Source organism: Elgaria multicarinata, chromosome 3 (assembly GCF_023053635.1).
Source record: "Elgaria multicarinata webbii isolate HBS135686 ecotype San Diego chromosome 3, rElgMul1.1.pri, whole genome shotgun sequence".
Lineage (NCBI taxonomy): Eukaryota > Metazoa > Chordata > Lepidosauria > Squamata > Anguidae > Elgaria > Elgaria multicarinata.
Window position 1 is genome coordinate 2916180 of NC_086173.1, and position 19577 is coordinate 2935756.

Genomic DNA, 19577 nt, shown 5'->3' on the forward strand with positions numbered 1-19577 from the left:
ACAAGTCCCTGCCATTTTTGGAGGAAGTGTCACCTCCGTTTCTCTCATTGATAAAATAAAGGACAATTGTTTTTCCCTAGATCTAGAAGCAAACATGGGAATAAATCCCACTGCAGCAACTTCTTAGAATCCAGCTGGGTTTTGGGGGGTTGTTTTTTTTAAAGATAGTGTAAGGAGAAGTTCTAAAACTGTTTGAGTAACAGAGCAAAGTACAAAACAGATGTTTCTAAACAGAAAATGCAACCATTTATTATTATCAAATGTTTATGATTGTTATACCAAATATTAATCATTGACCCTTCTGCTTCAGTAGGGGGTGGGCAGGGGGAAATACGATTAATTGCTTGTATTTGGGATAATGACAGCCACGGAGTGTTATTAAATTACACAAACTGTTGGATTAATGGTGCAAACATGTAGAATGCAGAAAAGTTGCAGAATGTGTTATTGGATACAGAATTCAATTTCCTATGAATTTGAGCTCTCCCTTTGTATTAAAAAAAAACAAATCAGGAAAATAATGTTTCTAGTCCTTTTGGTTCCAAAAGATACTTGAAACTGTATGGGCAGGGCCTGCTGAAAGGTCAGAAGCTAGAAAGATTGTCTAATGGCTGGGGCATTCTGGGAGATGCAGTCCAACACATCTGGAGCGCCCCAGGTTGAGGAAGGCTGGTCTAATAGGATTTCCATGGATCAGGTGTCGGGGTTAGTAGCTGCATAACTTTGTACTCCTTCCCACAATTACCAGAAGGACAAAACATTATGCAGGACAGTAAAAAATATTTTTCAATTGCAGAAAATATGCATAATTGCTTGATTTGCATAATTGAACGGGTGGCATAATTCAGCTTTTCTTTCCACCCTCCTGGCTTGCTCCCTGCCTGTTCACCTTCATTACACTTGCCATGTTCAAACAAAGAAATATTTAAACGCGTGGCACGGGGAGAAAGACTCTGGGATTCATTAGATTTCCAGATGTTCTTCATGCTGTAAGGTTATTCTTCAGTCTGTATCTGCATCGGCACATCTGCATCACAGTCCTTAGAGTTTTGCTTCTTAATCCTTATAGATAGCACCAGAGTGGGGAGGGGAAATCTTGGGCTAGTAACCCCTTTTGCCCCAAACCACCCACACTAGCCAGACATCATCAAGACAGTCTGCTGCTTCAGTAGGCTGTACTAGGTAATCCAGGAGATATCCCAGGATCCCTTGAAATATAACAGAGGATGCTGGGACACAAACCTCATGATATAGCTGAACAGAACGCATGACTGCGTGGAATGCTGCGACATATCAGTGCTCTATTGGCGCCCCCCAAAACTCTACAGCTGTTCCCACTGCTCCTTTCATATTTTTTCTTACCGCAGAAAATCTGTTAATGAGAAAAAGCTGGAATAGAGTTAGGAGTCCTCCATCTAAAAGCACCACCAGTATTTTGTGAGATACCAGTTTTCCCATTTAATCAATCAGAATTCTATTGACTCCCACTGTGGCAAAAAAAACCAAAACCCACTGCCCCAAACCTTTTAAACAAGCAAACAAACAAAAAATGGCCGATGTTACCACTAAGGAGTGCTAAAGGGCTACACCTAGCTTGTTTTTAAGTAAAATGAGACCCATATAGCTCACCATAGCTACTACAGAACATTATATGGGTCGAATGTAGCGTCAAACAAGCTAAATTTGGCCCATTTAGAGCTCCGTAGTGCTAACATGGGCATTTTTTGGTTAATTTCCCCCCCCCGGCTGACCTAGAGCTCCATCACACCAGCGATTTATCACACACTCACCATGCCTGGTATGTGGTTTTGTGGCCACAATGTCACATGACATCGTCTCCCTCCTGCACTCATTTTGCCTCTTCCCCTTCATTTTTCAAGCGGGGTAAGTCTGGATTATTTCCCCCAAGCAACTTTAATGTGCTCTTAAGACTCTATGTAGTGCTGTTTCCTTTGTTGGGTTTGTGTGTGCTTTGAATGGAGTCTCACTGACGAAAGGGAAGGGCGGGGCAGGTGTGGAATGTTGGAATGAATGGACTTTTTACTGCTCCAACCCCTCCTCCTTGCCCACAGTTCCCTCATTTTTAAAGCTGAGATGAAACTTGGGACCTGGAGAGCAATTAAGTAGAGCTGTAGGCATGCCAAGTTTGAATCAGATCAGTTCATCCCTTGATTTTTTAAGGAATTTTTGAATTTCCCCCTCTTAAACCCTTTTCCTGATAGTCTACCACCTGTTTGCATTTGTGAAGGATCTATTTTCCTTTACTTTGATCATGCGAAGCTGTGCATCTCCAGTTCATAAAACAGAGATCTACTGGTTCCCTTATTCAAGAGTAAATCCCATTGATTTTAACTGCATTTACATCCAAGTCATTCTAAAATCCAGTGCATGCTTACTTTTGAGTAAACCCCATTGAACAGAGAGAGACTTACTTCTGAGTAAATGCATATAGAACTGACTTTTAATAGTGACCCAGAAGCTATTTTTATAAAGTCTAAAACAGCAAATCCTATGCTTACTTCTGAGGTCTTACTTCTGTTTATGGCGGGGGAAACTGCGGATGAAAACTGGATTAAAAAAGTAGGCGTGATAGAGCTCCTAGAGTCCAGCCCATAGGGAGTAGATCTTGGTGGGAAGGCAAAATGCCCCTGGAACCCCTTAAATTGTCCACTCCAGTCAAAGTAAAAGAAAAAAAGAAAAAGACATGTGACATTACACAAGTCCAGAAGACAATGCAAATTTTAAAATTCAACATAAGAGATCATCCTTTATGTTGGCAGTGACTGTGTGAGTCTTTTGCAGCAAAAACAACAAAGACTCTTTGAGCTCCATCACACCTGCGTTTCAAGTATGTCTGCTTTGGCCCTAAAATTGCACACTCGATGCCACATATTAAGAGTACATTTGAATGCTTCTATGAAGTTTTATTTGTATTAATTCCATACCGGGTTAGTAAAACAATACAAACCCCACAAAGTAGTGTGCAAGCTTTCAAGTTCCGCAGCACTCTGCTTCAGATTGGATATTAATCCACCTAACAGCATTATCACAACAACAACATTGTGGGTGGGGTGGGAGACTTTGAGCGCCATCAGATGAGTGTTTAATTGGCTACTCATTACTGGGCATTCACGGATTTTCACGGCTCCCACCCATGTCGTCGTCTGTCTCCCGCGTACTTCCTGCACCTTCTAGCCGCCTTTGTGCCACAAAAAAACCAACCCAGTAAGTCTAACTTAAGATAAAGACAGAAGTTGCCGCTATCCCCTGCTGTGTGCAGTAGAAGCAGCGTGATCAAAACAGCCCATTGAATAGGACAAATGTGCAGGCATAGAAGTGACGGTAAGTAAACACAGTTCCCACCCCCGTGCAATGATGCTCGTAGCTACCCTGTTTCCCCGAAAGTAAGACATCCCCTGAAAATAAGACCTACTTCCAGTTTTGCCTCTCGCTGTAATATAAGGCATCCCCCCGAAAATAAGACCTTTTTTTTTGTTCAACAATAAATGTGTACTGTATTCTTCATGGAAAAATAAGACATCCCCTGAAAATAAGACCTAGCGCATCTTTGGAAGCAAAAATTAATATAAGACACTGTCTTATTTTCGGGGAAACAGGGTAGGCATGATGGAAGCCCCAGTTTGCAGTTTGTAACAGTATTAAGGTGGAATGTGATTTGCAGTCTTACAATCTGCTGATCTCACATATATTTATTTTAAATTAAGGCAGCAATTGTACACCTCCTTACTTGGGAGTGACGTCTGAGTAGACATGTATAAGAATTACACTGTTAGATTGTGCCTGGTGTAAAATTATCTCAGGTTGCAGCAAGGCATGCTGGGACTCGCAACGGCTACTCTCCTTTTGAAAATATAGAAGCTAGCAGCTATTGAAATCCGAGGGAGACAAGATGCAGGTGTCATTATTTCTTTGTCCCAGTCAGCCTTGCTGCAACCTGAGATCTTTTTTTTTTTTTTTTTTTTTTTTTGCATCAGGCACAATCAAATGCCTCTTCCATTCATTTTGAAGACAGTTACAAACTGGTCTCTCGGCTGTGCACAAAACATTTCATTCTCTTCACCACCACCGTCACCCTGGCCCTGTACTTTAAATATATAGATATATTTAAAGTACAGATTTAAGGAGAGTGCTGACTCACGCAAACAATGGCCTAGCTGGGACATGGTGGTCTAATGCAGCGGTCCCCAACCTTTTTGGCACCAGAGACCGGTTTCGTGGAAGACAATTTTTCCACGGACCGGGGGACGAGGGTTGAGGGGATGGTTTGGGGAAGCCCTCCCCCCCTCAGCCACCCCCCACTCCAGCGTCCTGGCTTCGCTTCAGCTGGGTGGGTGAGATGGCGCCCCGCGCCCAGGTACGCTGGGGTGGTGGTGGTGGGTGAAAGCAGTTCACCTGTGCTGCCCGGTTCCTAACAGTCTACAGACTGGTACCGGTCCGTGGCCCGGGGGTTGGGGACCCCTGGTCTAATGGACTGACATGGGGCTACTTGTGCTTTTTATCTATTAGTTAGGGTGACCATATGACCGGATTTGCCTGGGTTTCTGATGACAAATCCGGGAGGGGGAGGGGAAATCTGGATTTTTCCAAAGAGCAGCTCTAATGGGAATTAACAAAAATGCTTATAACTCTGTCATTTTTTAAGATAAAGACATGAAATGGTACAATGGTAGCCCTTAGGAAGGGCTTTAGTCATACCAAATTTGAAACATATCTGTTCATCCATTGATTTTTTTAGGATTTTTTTAAAATTTAGGTTTTAAAATTATTATTTTTAAAATAGTCATTTTTAAAGATAAAGACATGAAAGTTGGCACCATGATAGCTTTTAGGTAGAGCTTTAGCCATACCAAATTTGAAACAGATCCGTTCATCCATTGATTTTTAGGAATTTTTAAAAATTTGAGGATTTAAATATTTTTTTTTTAAAAAATGTTATTTTTAAAGATAAAGAGATAAAACTTGGCAACATGATTGCTCTTAACAAGGACTTTAGCTATGCCAAGTTTGAAACAGATCTGTCCATCCATGAGTTTTAGGATTTTTTAAAAAATAATAATTTTAACATGGCGACCACGTTGTCCTCCTTTTTGGTTTACAAAATATGGTCACCCTATATTAGTTGCAAATCCGGGAGGGGGAGGGGAAATCCGGATTTCCCCCCCCAAAGAGCCGCTCTAATGGGAATTAACAAAAAAGCTTATAACTCCATCATTTTTTAAGATAAAGTCATGAAACTTGGCACAATGGTAGCTCTTAGGAAGGGCTTTAGTCATACCAAATTTGAAACAGATCCGTTCATCCATTGATTTGTAAGGATTTTTTTAAAAATTGAGGTTGCACCCACCTCTTCCTCCTTGGAGCTTAGGTTGGTGTACATTTCCCCTCTCTTGCTACTTAGTGATGGGCTTAGATAGTGAGGGAACGTTGAGGGTATCCATGAATCAGTTTAATAATTCAGGAAGGGTTAATAGGTTCTTCTGTGGTCAACCCCAAAATCCAAACCACAGTGTAGCACAAAAGCATTTAACAACATATGCTAAGTTTGTTTGTTTTTTAATGGACTCCAGAACTGTTGTTGTTTAAAATAGATGCTGTTTTATACTGTTTTTATATTTTTGATGGTTTTAAGTTTTGTATACTTTTTAATGTCCACTGTTTTTTAACTTTTGTAAACCGCCCAGAGAGCTTCAGCTATAGGGCGGTATATAAATTTAATAAATAAATAAAATAAAAATATCACAGGTGCCTTCAAAGTAGTTGGAACGGTCAAACTACTATACTGCTTACCTATGATTGCCAAGTCTTCAGCCAGCCTTGTCCTGTGCCAGCTGCAGACAGTAGCAAGTGATAAAATTAATCACCATGCCATAAAAAGCTTAATTTGCTGGTTTTTGCACCTCTTGATACTATTTCTTCTTCTGTTTTTGTGTGAAAAATGTGTACATACAAATTTAAAACAAAGAGATATAATATTCCTAATTTTAATTGTAGTTACCTGTATTTCTTCGACTGTAAGACGCCATCGATTGTAAGACGCACACTAATTTCAGTACCATCAACAGAAAAAAAAACCCTAAGACATGCCTGCGATTCTAAGACGCACCCCATTTTTAAAGATGTTTATATGGGGTAAAAAACTGCGTCTTAGAATTGAAGAAATACGGTATTTAAGAAAATGCATTATACATATAAATTAGTATTTGGAAATGTTATGCAAATTCATGTCCTCTTTTATGGTTGTGCTTTTTTGGTGATGTGTATTAGCTAGAAAAGAAAGGACTTTCATCCCCCCCTCCCAATCACAGCTGATTTGAACAGTGAATGTTATTGGACGTGTCTGAGTGGCAGCTATTGTATAACTACTTATAGCCTGACCTCTGTGAGGTTAACCATTTGCCAAAAGGTACATTGTTATGGTCAGGTGTATTTATGGATTCCCGCTTGCTTCAGAAATCAGGGCAGAGCAGGGCAGGCGACTGCACAGTAAATGAACTCAATAAAAAATATAGTAGGTTCTGTGAGCCATGGGAGAGAGCATGCCAGGGGTGGAAAGGCCACCCAGGGGTGATATAAGCACAAAAGGAGTCCTTATATCTGTGAATTATTGGAAGGTATGCTCTGCCCCCTCCCCAGGCACTAAGCTGAAATTTGGAACACCATTGTGTTCCATGCCTGGGCAGGACATAAGAGAACAGGCTGAAATTGTTGCAGTCTGAAGGAACCTTTTTGGTAGCGTCCCTTCCTGGGAATTGTTACATGATGTGAGAGGAGCCGCGATTGCAGTACAATGTTACTTCCTTTGTTCTCAATTTGCAGCTAAGGAAAGGCCTGGGATGCTTTTGTCCTTGGCTATCAAGAGTGGGAATTGGGAGAGGAATGGGGGGGTGGGGTGGGGGGGTGGGGGGCCTTGTGGCCTGGCACCCTCAGAGATGGTTGAATTTTCAACTTCCCTTAAAGGAAAATTTCAGAAAAGTCAGTCTCTCGTCCAGCCTTCCCCCAAACTGGAGCTCTCATGATGTGTTAGACTACAACCCCCATCATCTCCCAGCCAGCACAGGCTATGAATGATTGGAGTTGTAGTCAAACACATCTGGGGGTCATAAGTGATAAGTGAATATATACAGGCAGGATTCTTCCAATTGCTCCTCAAGAGAAGCACTATATATTACTTTGGCAAATATTTATTTCCAAGCCTGTATTTGATGAGGTAACATGGAAGTGGGAGTGGGTATATTTTTAGGGGAGAATCATTAAACAGGACAGACAGGTGCTTTATCTCTCCTATAGATCTATCCTTTACAGAGGACAGTCCAGAAAGCCCCCCACCCCCCGGGCAACTCTAGATTCTGCCTCCGGTTTCTCTCTCTAGCTAAAGAACCAGTAGCTAAGCATAGATTCCCAGTAGTTAACGATAGTGTTATGGTTTGGGGGGTTTGGTCTGAATTACCTTCCAAGGCAACCCAGTGTTTATTTATTTAAAAACACTTCTTGCCCGCCTTTCAGGGCAGAGGTCCTCACAAGATGGCTTACAACAACTGCAAAGAGATTCAAGACCCCTCCCAACTACGTATGTAATCTTTGACCCTCTGATATCAGTGTGGGTGAGATGACTCCTCTTTCTCCACACACCCACTAGGCAAAGGGATGGGGTGTGTGTTTTTTATCAGGAAGTCCGATTGTGCTGGATCTGAAAAGGAGGCAGAGAACTGTCTTTTCTCTCTGCAGGCAGTCCTATGGCATATGAGTTCCCCTCTACAGAGGTTATGCTCAACCTGTATATAACTGTAAATGAACTTTACAACAATAAATAATAAACCTTATATCATAGAAATGCCATAAGTCTCCAGTTTCTATGGAAACTGTACCCTGAGTAAGCACTGGCGCCCCTGAAGCATCTCACCTCTCAGAAATTGGGTGCATAAATATTTTTGCCTTAAATGTTTGCTTTGAAACTGGCCCTTTAACAGCAGTTTGATCTGCAGAAGCTTCAGCCCACGTACCCGTTTCCCTCGAATTATCCCCTACAGCGTTTAGCTGTTGTTGTTGCTAGCTAAATCACACCCCAGGCGACAGCACTCCTAAGATCCTTTGCATACCAGGAAAAGGGTTTAAGGGGAGAAATGTAAAAAATCATAAAAAATCAACGGATGACCCAATCCGATTCAAATTTGGTATGCTTAAAGCTCTTCTTAATATCTATCACTGTGCCAATTTTGATGTCTTTATCTTTAAAACTTACGCAGATGTAAGCATTTGTTTAATTTTTCTTTAAACATATCAAATCCTGCTCCTGCGCCCCCAGTGGCCGCTTGGAAAACAACAAATGATTCGCTCCAAAACTAGTAGCAAAATAGGTCGGGTCTTTTGGCTTTATAGCACAATTAAGGCAGGATGCATGGGAGTACGTCACAGTCAAAGCAGACTATAAGATGGAAAACTTCAGAGTCCTTTGCACGCAATTCACAGTGATTGCACAGTATAACGCTGGTGTGATGAAGCTAGATAGGAGGGGGTAATACTTTGCCCTGGAAAGTTTCACCTGATGATTTCTGCACATCAAACCCCAGTTACAGAAGTAGGCTTGGCTGGTTTTTTCTTTGTTACATGGCAATCCTACAATGTATGGTTACTGGGAAGTAAATCCTGAGATTTTATTCAGGGGGGACATTTTGGACGAAAGTTGCCAACTGCCAGCAAAAGCGACGTAGCCTGCTCTTGTGCCTTTAACAGCTGTTTGATGTGCAGAAATTGGCAGCGGAAGCTAATGTCTGCATTGGAAACTGTTATTAAAGGCAAAGCTACATGTACTGGTTAGATGGGCAGCCCCAAGGTCTGAGTAAATATTTACGCAATCTAGTTTAGGTGTGAATTTGTTTATAATATACCCACATCCCACCTTTCCATTGTGGATGGTGATGCCCAAGGTGACTTATGTCAAAATAATTCAATCTAAACAATAAAAGTTTAAAACAAACACACACAAAACAGCAGCTCAAAAATCAGGTATGTTTTAGGTCTCCCAGAATAAAAGGTTCACCCGGTATCTAGTGTTGAGCATGAAGGACGTTTTGTGTACATAAGAAGACATTTTTGTGCATTTTTCATCAATGCATTTGGTCCATTAGCGCATGCAATATTATGACTGATTTCTTGGTATGTCAACTGAGTGGAATTAGGGCTGGTGCCAGACTATTTTGCACGCTAGGCAAGGCGAGCTACTTGCACCCCCCCAAATTGCACAGAAGTCCGAACGTGAGCCCCGAGTGGAGAGCTGGGACAGGCTCACTTCGATTTCCGTGCGAACGCAACCCGCTATGCAGCCTGGCGTCCCGATCCCCTCCGCACGTTTACTCGGGGGAATAAGACTTCTGAGTAAGGAGGCATAGGCGGATCGGGCCGCACTGGTGCCTCCCGGTGCAACGCTTTCTCGGATGCAAGTCCTGTTGATCCACGCGCGCAGGATCGGGAAGCAGGAGAGTTTGCCTTGCAAGGAGTCCACAAGTCTCTAGCTTTCCTGGGGGAAGGGAGAGGGAGTCCCACTTGCCCGCCTGCCTGGACATCGTGGCCCGTTTGAGGAGAGTTGAGGCAACCCAGTGCCCTTTCCTCGGGAGTAAGGCAGAGGCTGGCTTGGGCCAGAGTTGAGCTCGCTATGTGCTTTTTCTTCTTCTTCTTCTGGCGGTGGCCTCCTGGCTCTGGGAGGGCGGCTTCCGGGCGGAAGTCCGAATGTGGAGCCGCCCTCCCCCCCCCAGCGTCCATGGCTTCGCTTCGGCTGTGCGGGCGCGGGGCGCCATCTCGCCCGCCCAGGCCCAGCTGAATCCTCAGGCTGGGCTGCCCGGCTCACAACCAACAATGTGCGTGAGTGTGGCGGGCGTGCGGCGCCCCTCTTAGCTTGGTGCTCTAGGCGACCGCCTGAGTAGCCTCTAGGTAGCACCGGCCCTGAGGGGAATAGATGGAGGAGTGCTACCTATCCATTATGTCAGATCTCCCTCTGTATTTTTCCTAGCAGGATATTTCTCTGCTATTCTTGCCACTGTGTGGGTGGTAATGGAAATGCAGGCTTTAGACATGGTTGAAAATAGCCATCATGATTCCAACAGCCAGCAGCATATCATAGAATCATAGAATAGCAGAGTTGGAAGGGGCCTACAAGGCCATCGAGTCCATCCCCCTGCTCAATGCAGGAATCCACCCTAAAGCATCCCTGACCGATGGTTGTCCAGCTGCCTCTTGAAGGCCTCCAGTGTGGGAGAGCCCACAACCTCCCTAGGGAACTGATTCCATTGTCATACTGCTCTAACAGTCAGGAAGTTTTCCCTGATGTCCAGCTGGAATCTGGCTTCCTGTAACTTGAGCCAATTATTCCGTGTCCTGCACTCTGGGAAGATTGAGAAGAGATCCTGGCCCTCCTCTGTGTGACAACCTTTTAAGTATTTGAAAAGTGCTATCCTGTCTCCCTTCAATCTTCTCTTCTCCAGGCTAAACATGCCCAGTTCTTTCAGTCTCTCTTCATAGGGCTTTGTTTCCAGACCCCTGATCATCCTGGTTGCCCTCCTCTGAACACGCTCCAGCTTGTCTGCGTCCTTCTTGAATTGTGGAGCCAAGAACTGGGCGCAATACTCTAGATGAGGCCTAATGACAAAAACAGTGGGGAAAGTGTTGGATTCCACTGAGGTATTCACAACACAGACACAGCTGACTTTGTGATGAAGGTCACACTATTAGTGGGTTTTATATGTTATTTTTGGGTCACTGTGAACCACTCAGCATTACATTTTATTATATTGATTTATAATCCCTCTTTTATAAAAAGCACACAAGGCAGCTTATGTAAAGTCAGTAGAACCAAGTCTTTTAAAAAATGTATTTATTTATTTACAATATTACAATTTATTTATTTATTTACAATATTTATATAGCACTTCATATCTAAAATAGATTCCAGAGCAGTAGACACACACACACACACACACACAAATCACAAACGTGATTGTTTATGACTCCCCCACTCCAAAATTAAAATGTCCCCACTCCAAGAAACTAGAGAGGGAGGCGAAACAAGAAGAATTGCACATTGTGACAACTATTTAATTTCCCTTACTGATTGAAATTTGCCACCTTGGAAAGGGCTGCCAGCTTTTTTTACACAGCCTCCTCTCCTGTGCCTTGAGCAGCAGTGTGATCTGCATTTTATTTATTTATTTATTTATTTATTTATTTATTTATTTATTTATTTATGGCTGCCTCTTTTTCTAATTAGCAGTTGATACAATACTGTTGGCTCCTATTCAGCTTGCAATCTACAACAATTCCAAGATCCTTCTGGTTTGTAGTATTGCTGAGCCAAGTATCCCCCATCTTGTAACCGTGCATTTGGTTTCTCTGTCCTAGATGTAGAACTTGGCACTTATCCCTGTGAAATGTTGGCGAGAGTCTCATAATAATAAGATAACAGTAGTAAGAGGAAGGACAATTAGCAACCCGGCAGGACTTGGTACTACATTTCCCATAGTGCACCGCGGCTCTATGGCCGGGAATTGCAGCCCTAATCTGTCCCTCGTCATGTGATTCGCGTCCTCTGAAAAGCACGTGGGAAGGCGGAAAGAAGGAACCTCCGGGGCAGAATGCTGCAAAGGATAGCGGTGAGGGGGCCACCGTGCACGTGTATTTGGGTGTGCTACTGAGGGGGGGATGGGAGCACCCCAAGGTGAAGCATGGCTGGTGTTGGGGTGTGCTTCTGTTCCCCCGGCTTTGAGCCCCTTAAAGAGACCCTGGAACAGACGAGCATAAGAAGAGCCCTGTGTGATCAGCCAGCCCCTCCACCTTATGTCCGCTAGAGGTTTTGGACTACAACTCCCAGCATTCCTGGCCATTGGCCATGCTGACTGATGGGAGTTGAAGTCCAAAACATCTGGAGGGCATTCCTGGCCATTGGCCATGCTGACTGATGGGAGTTGAAGTCCAAAACATCTGGAGGGCATTCCTGGCCATTGGCCATGCTGACTGATGGGGGTTGAAGTCCAAAACATCTGGAGGGCATTCCTGGCCATTGGCCATGCTGACTGATGGGGGTTGAAGTCCAAAACATCTGGAGGGCATTCCTGGCCATTGGCCATGCTGACTGATGGGAGTTGAAGTCCAAAACATCTGGAGGGCATTCCTGGCCATTGGCCATGCTGACTGATGGGGGTTGAAGTCCAAAACATCTGGAGGGCATTCCTGGCCATTGGCCATGCTGACTGATGGGGGTTGAAGTCCAAAACATCTGGAGGGCATTCCTGGCCATTGGCCATGCTGACTGATGGGGGTTGAAGTCCAAAACATCTGGAGGGCATTCCTGGCCATTGGCCATGCTGACTGATGGGAGTTGAAGTCCAAAACATCTGGAGGGCATTCCTGGCCATTGGCCATGCTGACTGATGGGAGTTGAAGTCCAAAACATCTGGAGGGCATTAGTTTGAAAGCAGGATACTACCTGCGCAAGATCTCGCCCCTTTTGCTCAGCTTTCACTTACTTGGAATAAGCAGGTTGAGGTTTTGTGCTTACAGTGGATAAAGGAGAGTAATCTCTTCCCCCCGCCCTTTGATCTGAGCATTTGCTGTACAAGGCAGTTAAAAAAATGTTAATTTGTATGAAGCTACTGGTAGATCCCTGGGTAATTTGCATTAGATGGATGAGGATTTCTTGAGTTCCACCTATTTAATAAAACAGCAACAAAATGACTCCCCTCTTGCCCTAAATTATATTAATGAAATGAAGACAGGTTGGGGTAACCAGAAGTGGATTTTTGCAGGAAGGAGGACTGAGCAGAACAATTCAAAGAACCAGATTTCTGGGCTTGGGGAAAAAAATGTTTTGCACCAGGCTCCAGTTGGTGGTCTAAAACAAGCATAGATCCTGCAGGCATGATGTTTTCCTACCGCTGCCATTGACGTGTGTGAGCGTGGCAGGGGAAAAGACAGGAGAGGTGGAGGATGTGGACAGTGGCTTCCACAGGGCAGTGTGGGATGGTGGATCAGAAGGGAAAGAGGAGATGCAGAACTGATGCTTGTGGTTGATGGTTGAGTGAGCATCTCTCTCTTTCTCTTTCTCTCTCTCTCTCTAGCACCGGTTGCAGTTGGGATACCATGTCCTCTCTGTGGCTCGGAGCGTCCACCAGTCTCCCAAGAGTTACATCCCCCTCATCCCCATTGTAGTGGAACAGACGGTAAGCATAGCATTCTGGGGCCTGTGCATGTGCTGCTGGTGGAGCTTCTCATTCTCCGTATATGTAGGAAAGGGAGCAGCAGACTATCGACTAGAAAGTCCCAGGTATCTTATAACAGGTGTTTTAGGTGGTTAGGATTTTATTTCAGGCTCATAGCAAGAAATTTGGGGTGGGTGGGTGGGTGCTTCAGAGTACTGATGTGGCCACGCAAAAACCTAAGCACAGAAGATAATAATTGGGTGGAAATTAAATACACAAGGTCTTGTCTGTCATCCTAGTCTCTTTACACTCTTTGGTTGGAAGCTTGGAGAAGCTTCCTTCCTACTGAACAATTGGGCAGATTACTGTCTGTCCATTTTTCCTGAGGAGTGGATATTTCTTCATTTTTATTTTTTTGTAACGAGAGCCAAAATGTCAGGGCTGGAGACTGCACTCACCAAAATCACAGAAAATGTCTATTCCTGCTTCAAGATCCCCGAAGTGTGCATGACTCTGTCTTGATCCTTGACCCTTCCATCCATGGCGTCCTTGGTTTTCATGGGCTCTCCCACCCTAGAGGCCTTCAAGAGGCAGCTGGACAACCATCTGTCAGGGATGCTTTAGGGTGGATCCCTGCATTGAGCAGGGGGTTGGACTCGATGGCCTTGTGGGCCCCTTCCAACTCTGCTATTCTATGATTCTATGATTGGCATGCATCTCTAATGCCCTGGCAAGCCCTTCTGCTCTTAGAACTCAGAGTTAAACTGAACTCCAGGAGGCTGTTTCTTTTGTAGGAGATCTGTGAGTTCTTCCCTCTGGAGGATGTTGGGACTCTCTACCATCAAATCCTGAGCCTTGAGGGCACTTGTGCTGACCTTCTGTCTGTTTCAGGGCCGTGGTGAGCGAGCCTACGACATCTACTCCCGCCTTCTGAGAGAGCGCATTGTCTGTGTGATGGGCCCGGTAAGTGTGTGTTGCTCCTCCTGCTGTGGGGCAACAGGTTCAGCCAATCCAATGGGCTCACTGTTATCCACACTCAGAAAGTGGTACTGAGTGCAAAATTCAGCTTCCTGGGGAAGACTGGCTTTATTTATTTTTAAAATTCAAGCTTCTAGCCCTTATGGTTGAAAGTGTGTGGGCAATGCCTGCTGAAATCCCAGAACCTAGAAATGTGACTGGGTAAGATTCTCAGACTCAGCAGGCTCAGGACAGCTTCATGACCCTCACCGTAACTAGCAAAATTATGCAAAGTAGTGTAAAGCAGAGAATCAGTTATAAAAAAAATTGAGAAAATGCACAAATTAGTTTCACATTTATAAATAGCAGGACTTGGGTTACTTTATTGGCCAGACCTTTGATCTCTTTTCTTTTTTAGCACAGAATACACTTAGGTCAAACTAAAATCTTTAAAAAGATGGAAATGCTTTGCTCTGTTTCTGGCTCGGCTTTCTTTAGGTATTTCATTTCAAAGAACTGACTATGCATTGTATCGATTATTTCCCTTGCATTTTAGTTTTGCATGCCCTTGGTCTCCTAAGTCCCAGGCCTGAGCTATAGTCTTGAGGCCAGCTAATGTCTCCAGGAGCTGATTCTGGGATGCCCACCTCCGAAAAAGCTACAACACACTTGGGCTTGCTATTAACTCCAGCAGGAGATTCGGTTTGCTGCAGTGGGGAGTTCCCGTGCTGATCATTCACCGCCATGCATTTTCTGCCTTTAGATTGATGACAACATTGCCAGCTTGGTCATTGCTCAGCTGCTCTTCCTGCAGTCGGAAAGCAACAAGAAGCCCATCCACATGTACATTAACAGCCCAGGTGTGTGTCAGTAAAAAACAAGGGGTGAAATGTGGGCTGGCTGAAAGGAAGCTGCTCTCATCGCTAGTGGAGGGAGTGTACATGTGAAGGAGGACCGTTCTGTACTGTACCCTGAAATATCTCCCAGCTGCGGTCAGAAAACCCAAGAATGAACTTTATTCTCCCAAGGCAACACTCCTCTCTTGCTGTCCAGTGGGAGAGCTTGAAACAGAGGTAACTAGGCCTCTTTACCGTAGTTGTTGCTATTCCACTTCTGCAGCAATGCCCACAAACTATGAGGACTTCAAACTCTCCAGGTTTGGAAGGATTTCTTCCAGTGGTGTAGTAGTACGTTTTGAAGTGCAGCTGCTCCTCAGGTGCCCATAGCCACCTTATTATTATTATTATTTATTTATTTATTTATTTATTTATTTATTTATTTATTTATTTATATAGCACCATCAATGTACATGGTGCTGTACAGATTATACACAGTAAATAGCAAGACCCTGCCGCATAGGCTTACAATCTAATAAAGTTGTAGTAAACAATAAGGAGGGAAAGAGAATGCAAACAGGCACAGGGTAGGGTAAACAGGCACTGGGTAGGGTGAAGCTAAACAGTGTAGAGTCAGAACAAACTCAATATTTAAAAGCTATAGGGAAAAGAAAAGTTTTTAGCTGAGTTTTAAAAGCTGTGATTGAGTTGGTAGTTCTCAAGTGTTCTGGAAGAGCGTTCCAGGCGTAAGGGGCAGCGGAAGAAAAAGGACGGAGCCGAGTAAGGGAAGTGGAGGTCCTGGGCAGGCGAGAAGCATGGCATCAGAGGAGTGGAGAGCACGAGCGGGGGAATAGTGTGAGATGAGAGAGGAGAGATAGGAAGGAGCTAGACAGTGAAAAGCCTTGAAGGTCAACAGGAGAAGTTTATATTGGATTCTGGAGTGAATTGGGAGCCAATGAAGAGATTTCAGAAGTGGAGTGACATGGTCAGAGCAGCGAGCCAAGAAGATGATCTTAGCGGCAGAGTGGTGGACAGAGCAAACATCTGGAGGCACCGGGTTGCGAAAGGGTGGTTTACTTTCTCAAGTAACCACCAGGATCTCGTGTTCTGTTCGCCCCTCTTCCGTTTGTTGGGGTTTTTGGCTCCAGTTTGAATATCTGGTAATCCTTCCATTTCTTAGCTCTCCCTTCAGGATGCGTGGCTTTTTCAGATAATTTAGCTTTGGGAAAGGCTTGTTGCATTTGAATCTTGAGAGCCCTGGTGTTGCAGTAAATCCTTTGTCCTCTTCCTCCCATCCCTCTTGCAGGTGGAACGGTGACATCAGGGTTGGCCATTTATGACACCATGCAATACATCTTGAATCCCATTTGCACATGGTGCGTGGGGCAGGCAGCCAGCATGGGCTCTCTGTTGCTGGCGGCAGGGTCACCGGGCATGCGCCATTCCCTGCCCAATTCCCGCATCATGATCCATCAGCCCTCAGGTGGGGCACGGGTAAGTCCAGCCCTGCTGCTTGATTTGACAGTTGCCTGTGGGTTCTCCAGTAGACAGCATCCCATCGCAGTGATGACCTCGGCAGATTGCCTGACCCCTTTGGCTAGGCAGGATGTGTGTGGAAAATCACAGCTGTCCCCTACATTCTTTAGTTCACACTAGTGGCGACTAGGTTCAACTTCCCTTTTGACTCTCTACCTCCCCTTCCAGGGCCAGGCTACGGACATTGCCATCCAGGCAGAGGAAATCCTCAAGCTGAAGAAACAGATCAACCTTCTCTACGCCAAACACACCAAGCAGAACCTGGATGTGATTGGTAAGCAGCATGCAAGAAGCAGGGTGTGGAACCAAACAGGTGGCAGTGGCAGCATCTAGCAATCAGGCAACCATTGAGGGACAGGGAGGCCAGACTCTTGCCTGGATTTGTTCCTTCCTTGGGGACCAGTTTTTCCCCACAGCAGTGTGATAAACAAGAGCTGCTTCCATCCATCCATCATTGTTGGGCAGCAAAAGCACATGGAGGTTTTCTGGAAGTTGATGATTCTTCCTCCCCTGCTTCTGTCTCCTTGGAGACTTGCCATGTCTTGGTTGTTAGCAAATTCTGGATTGGGTATGGGCAGCCACAGGCAGAATCCTAATTTTGCCCCTTCTATTTACCAAGACTTCATTGTATTTTTACAGATTTATTACCTCAACCGTTAGCAAGAATGCCCTCCTTTATCTACAGGACACAGTTGAAGAGCTTTTCATAGAATAGCAGAGTTGGAAGGGGCCTACAAGGCCATCGAGTCCAATCCCCTGCTCAATAAAGGAATCCACCCTAAAATATCCCTGACAGATGGTTGTCCAGCTGCCTCTTGAATGCCTATAGTGTGGGAGAGCCCACAATCTCCCTAGGTAACTGATTCCATTGTCGTACTGCTCTAACAGTCAGGAAATTTTTCCTGATGTCCAGCTGGAATCTGGCTTCCTTTAACTTGAGCCCTTTATTCCGTGTCTTGCACTCTGGGATGACTGAGAAGAGATCCTGGCCCTCCTCTGTGGGACAACCTTTTAAGCATTTGAAGAGTGCTATCATGTCTCCCCTCAATCTTCTCTTCTCCAGGCTAAACATGCCCAGTTCTTTCAGTCTCTCTTCATAGGGCTTTGAGGAACCAGAACCTCACACGATTTGGAAGCTATACTTCTATTAACGCAGCCCAAAATAGCATTTGCCTTTCTTGCAGCCGCATCGCACTGCTGGCTCATATTCAGCTTGTGATCTACAACAATTCCAAGGTCGTTCTCGTTTGTAGTATTGCTGTGCCAAGTATCCCCCACCTTGTTGTGTCAGTTCATGTTGTGTCAGTTTAGAATGTTTCAAGGCAAAAAGTCTAATTTCCAAATCGTAGGCACACTTTGGACCTGGACTGTTCTACTCTTACGTCTCCTGACCCAAAATAACAGATTCTTAAGAAGCCAATGAGACTGACACAAGTATTTACAGTTGCACAGCATTCACGTTACAATTGTTGTAAAGTGCCCAGAGAGCTTCGGTTATTGGGTGGTATAGAAATCAAATAAATAAAATATTTAAAGAGCTCTAGGGCTGCTTTGAGACAGTTAGCTGGGGGGTGGGTGCAGCTAGTTTATTACAACGATCCCCAATCTGCTACCCCCCTGATATTTTGGACCAACTCCTGTCCTGCTCAATCGGACCACAGGTCTATCTAGTCCAGCATTCTGTTCACTCAGTTGTCACCCAGGAAACCACAAGCAGGGGACGACAGCCACAGCACCCTGCTGCCCTTTTTCTCAAGCAACTGGTACTGAGAGACATACTTCCTCTGATACTGGAGGCAATAGATAGGCATCACGACTAGTAGCCGTTGATAGCCTCCTCCTCCGTGAGGGTACAGGCAGATTAGTAAAAAAACAATTGTGGGCTTTTAGTGTTGGGTCGAGTTTGCAGGTCTAGGTCTTCAGGGCAGTAACTATGGTAAATATTAATCCAACTTACTGGCCTTTAGTATTGGTTCCCTTAGGATTTGTGATGGGATATTACCTTGGCAGGAAGAATGATGAGAAACTGGCATTCTTCAGAAACAAGAGCAGGTTATTTCAAAGGGAATTGAAACCTGGTGAAGTCATGACATGGAAATAATGTGTCAAATGAGAAATGTTTCCTTACAATTCAACTTGCTTATATAAGGAGATATATTTGTGGGCTAGTAATCTTCTTTATTTTGCCAAGACGGTATTAAGTCTTTCTTTAACCTAAAGTGGTGTTATCCTGACAGAGGCTGCCATGGAGAGAGATCGTTACATGAGCCCAGTAGAAGCCCAGGAATTTGGCATCTTGGACAAGGTGCTCGTCCATCCTCCGCATGATGGAGAAGATGAGCCAGAGCTGGTACAGAAAGAGGTTCCCCCTGCACCTGCTCCCTCCCCTTCCTCAGCAGAGCCCTGAGGGACCCACGGCCTCAGTTTGAAAGCTGGTTGTGATGGGGATTATTCCAGCAACACCAATGCCCTGAAGTGGTTGGACTCCTTGGAATTGCCGGGGGATGTCAGTCTTCATGGACCTCCTCTTCATGAGTGCTCCACCAGTAGATGGTCACCTGTCTTTCTAGGAGCTGGTCTCTTTGTCTTCTGCTTTTCAGCAAGCTGTTTTCTCCCCACAATTGCAGCATTGTTTAATCGAGTGATGGATTTAAATTAAACGTTGACCTCTGTGATGTGGACATTCTTTTTTTCTGTAACTTTCTCTCTGAAAGACCACTGGCAGTAGATCCTGAGGTTCTTGGATCTGCCTACTGTAATGGATTCAGATACATAAACACATAGGCTGCTGCACAATAACTTTACTAGCTGTCAGATTGAAGAAACATGGCAGGACCACTTTACAAAATTTTTTGTCCCTGCCACGTAACTGGACTATGTTTCTAACACCTTTATTCCCCATCCAGATGTTTTACAGGCACCCTTTCCACAAAGCTGATGTGGAAAAGGCCCAGGATGCTGTGCACATATCCCCTGCCTATGTCAGATCTAGATGCTGTATCTGGAATAGCGCTACGGGCACAATCTGATTTTTGTTCCCCTT

The 19577-nt window shown here is 44.6% G+C and overlaps 2 protein-coding genes across 2 annotated transcripts; both read left to right on the forward strand.

The window, feature by feature from the left end:
• The first annotated feature begins 11582 nt into the window (after positions 1-11582).
• Positions 11583-19209, forward strand: CLPP (caseinolytic mitochondrial matrix peptidase proteolytic subunit). The gene is made up of 7 exons (XM_063123025.1): positions 11583-11660; positions 13125-13226; positions 14097-14168; positions 14926-15022; positions 16305-16492; positions 16703-16808; positions 18772-19209. Exons 1-7 carry the CDS (start codon positions 11643-11645, stop codon positions 18939-18941), a joined length of 753 nt encoding a protein of 250 aa, XP_062979095.1. The 5' UTR covers positions 11583-11642; the 3' UTR covers positions 18942-19209.
• On the forward strand, positions 18468-18683 carry LOC134396121 (NADH dehydrogenase [ubiquinone] 1 beta subcomplex subunit 1-like). Its single transcript, XM_063122483.1, has one exon. The coding sequence runs from the start codon at positions 18468-18470 to the stop codon at positions 18633-18635; it is 168 nt and encodes a 55-aa protein (XP_062978553.1). The 3' UTR covers positions 18636-18683.
• Positions 19210-19577: the final 368 nt, after the last annotated feature.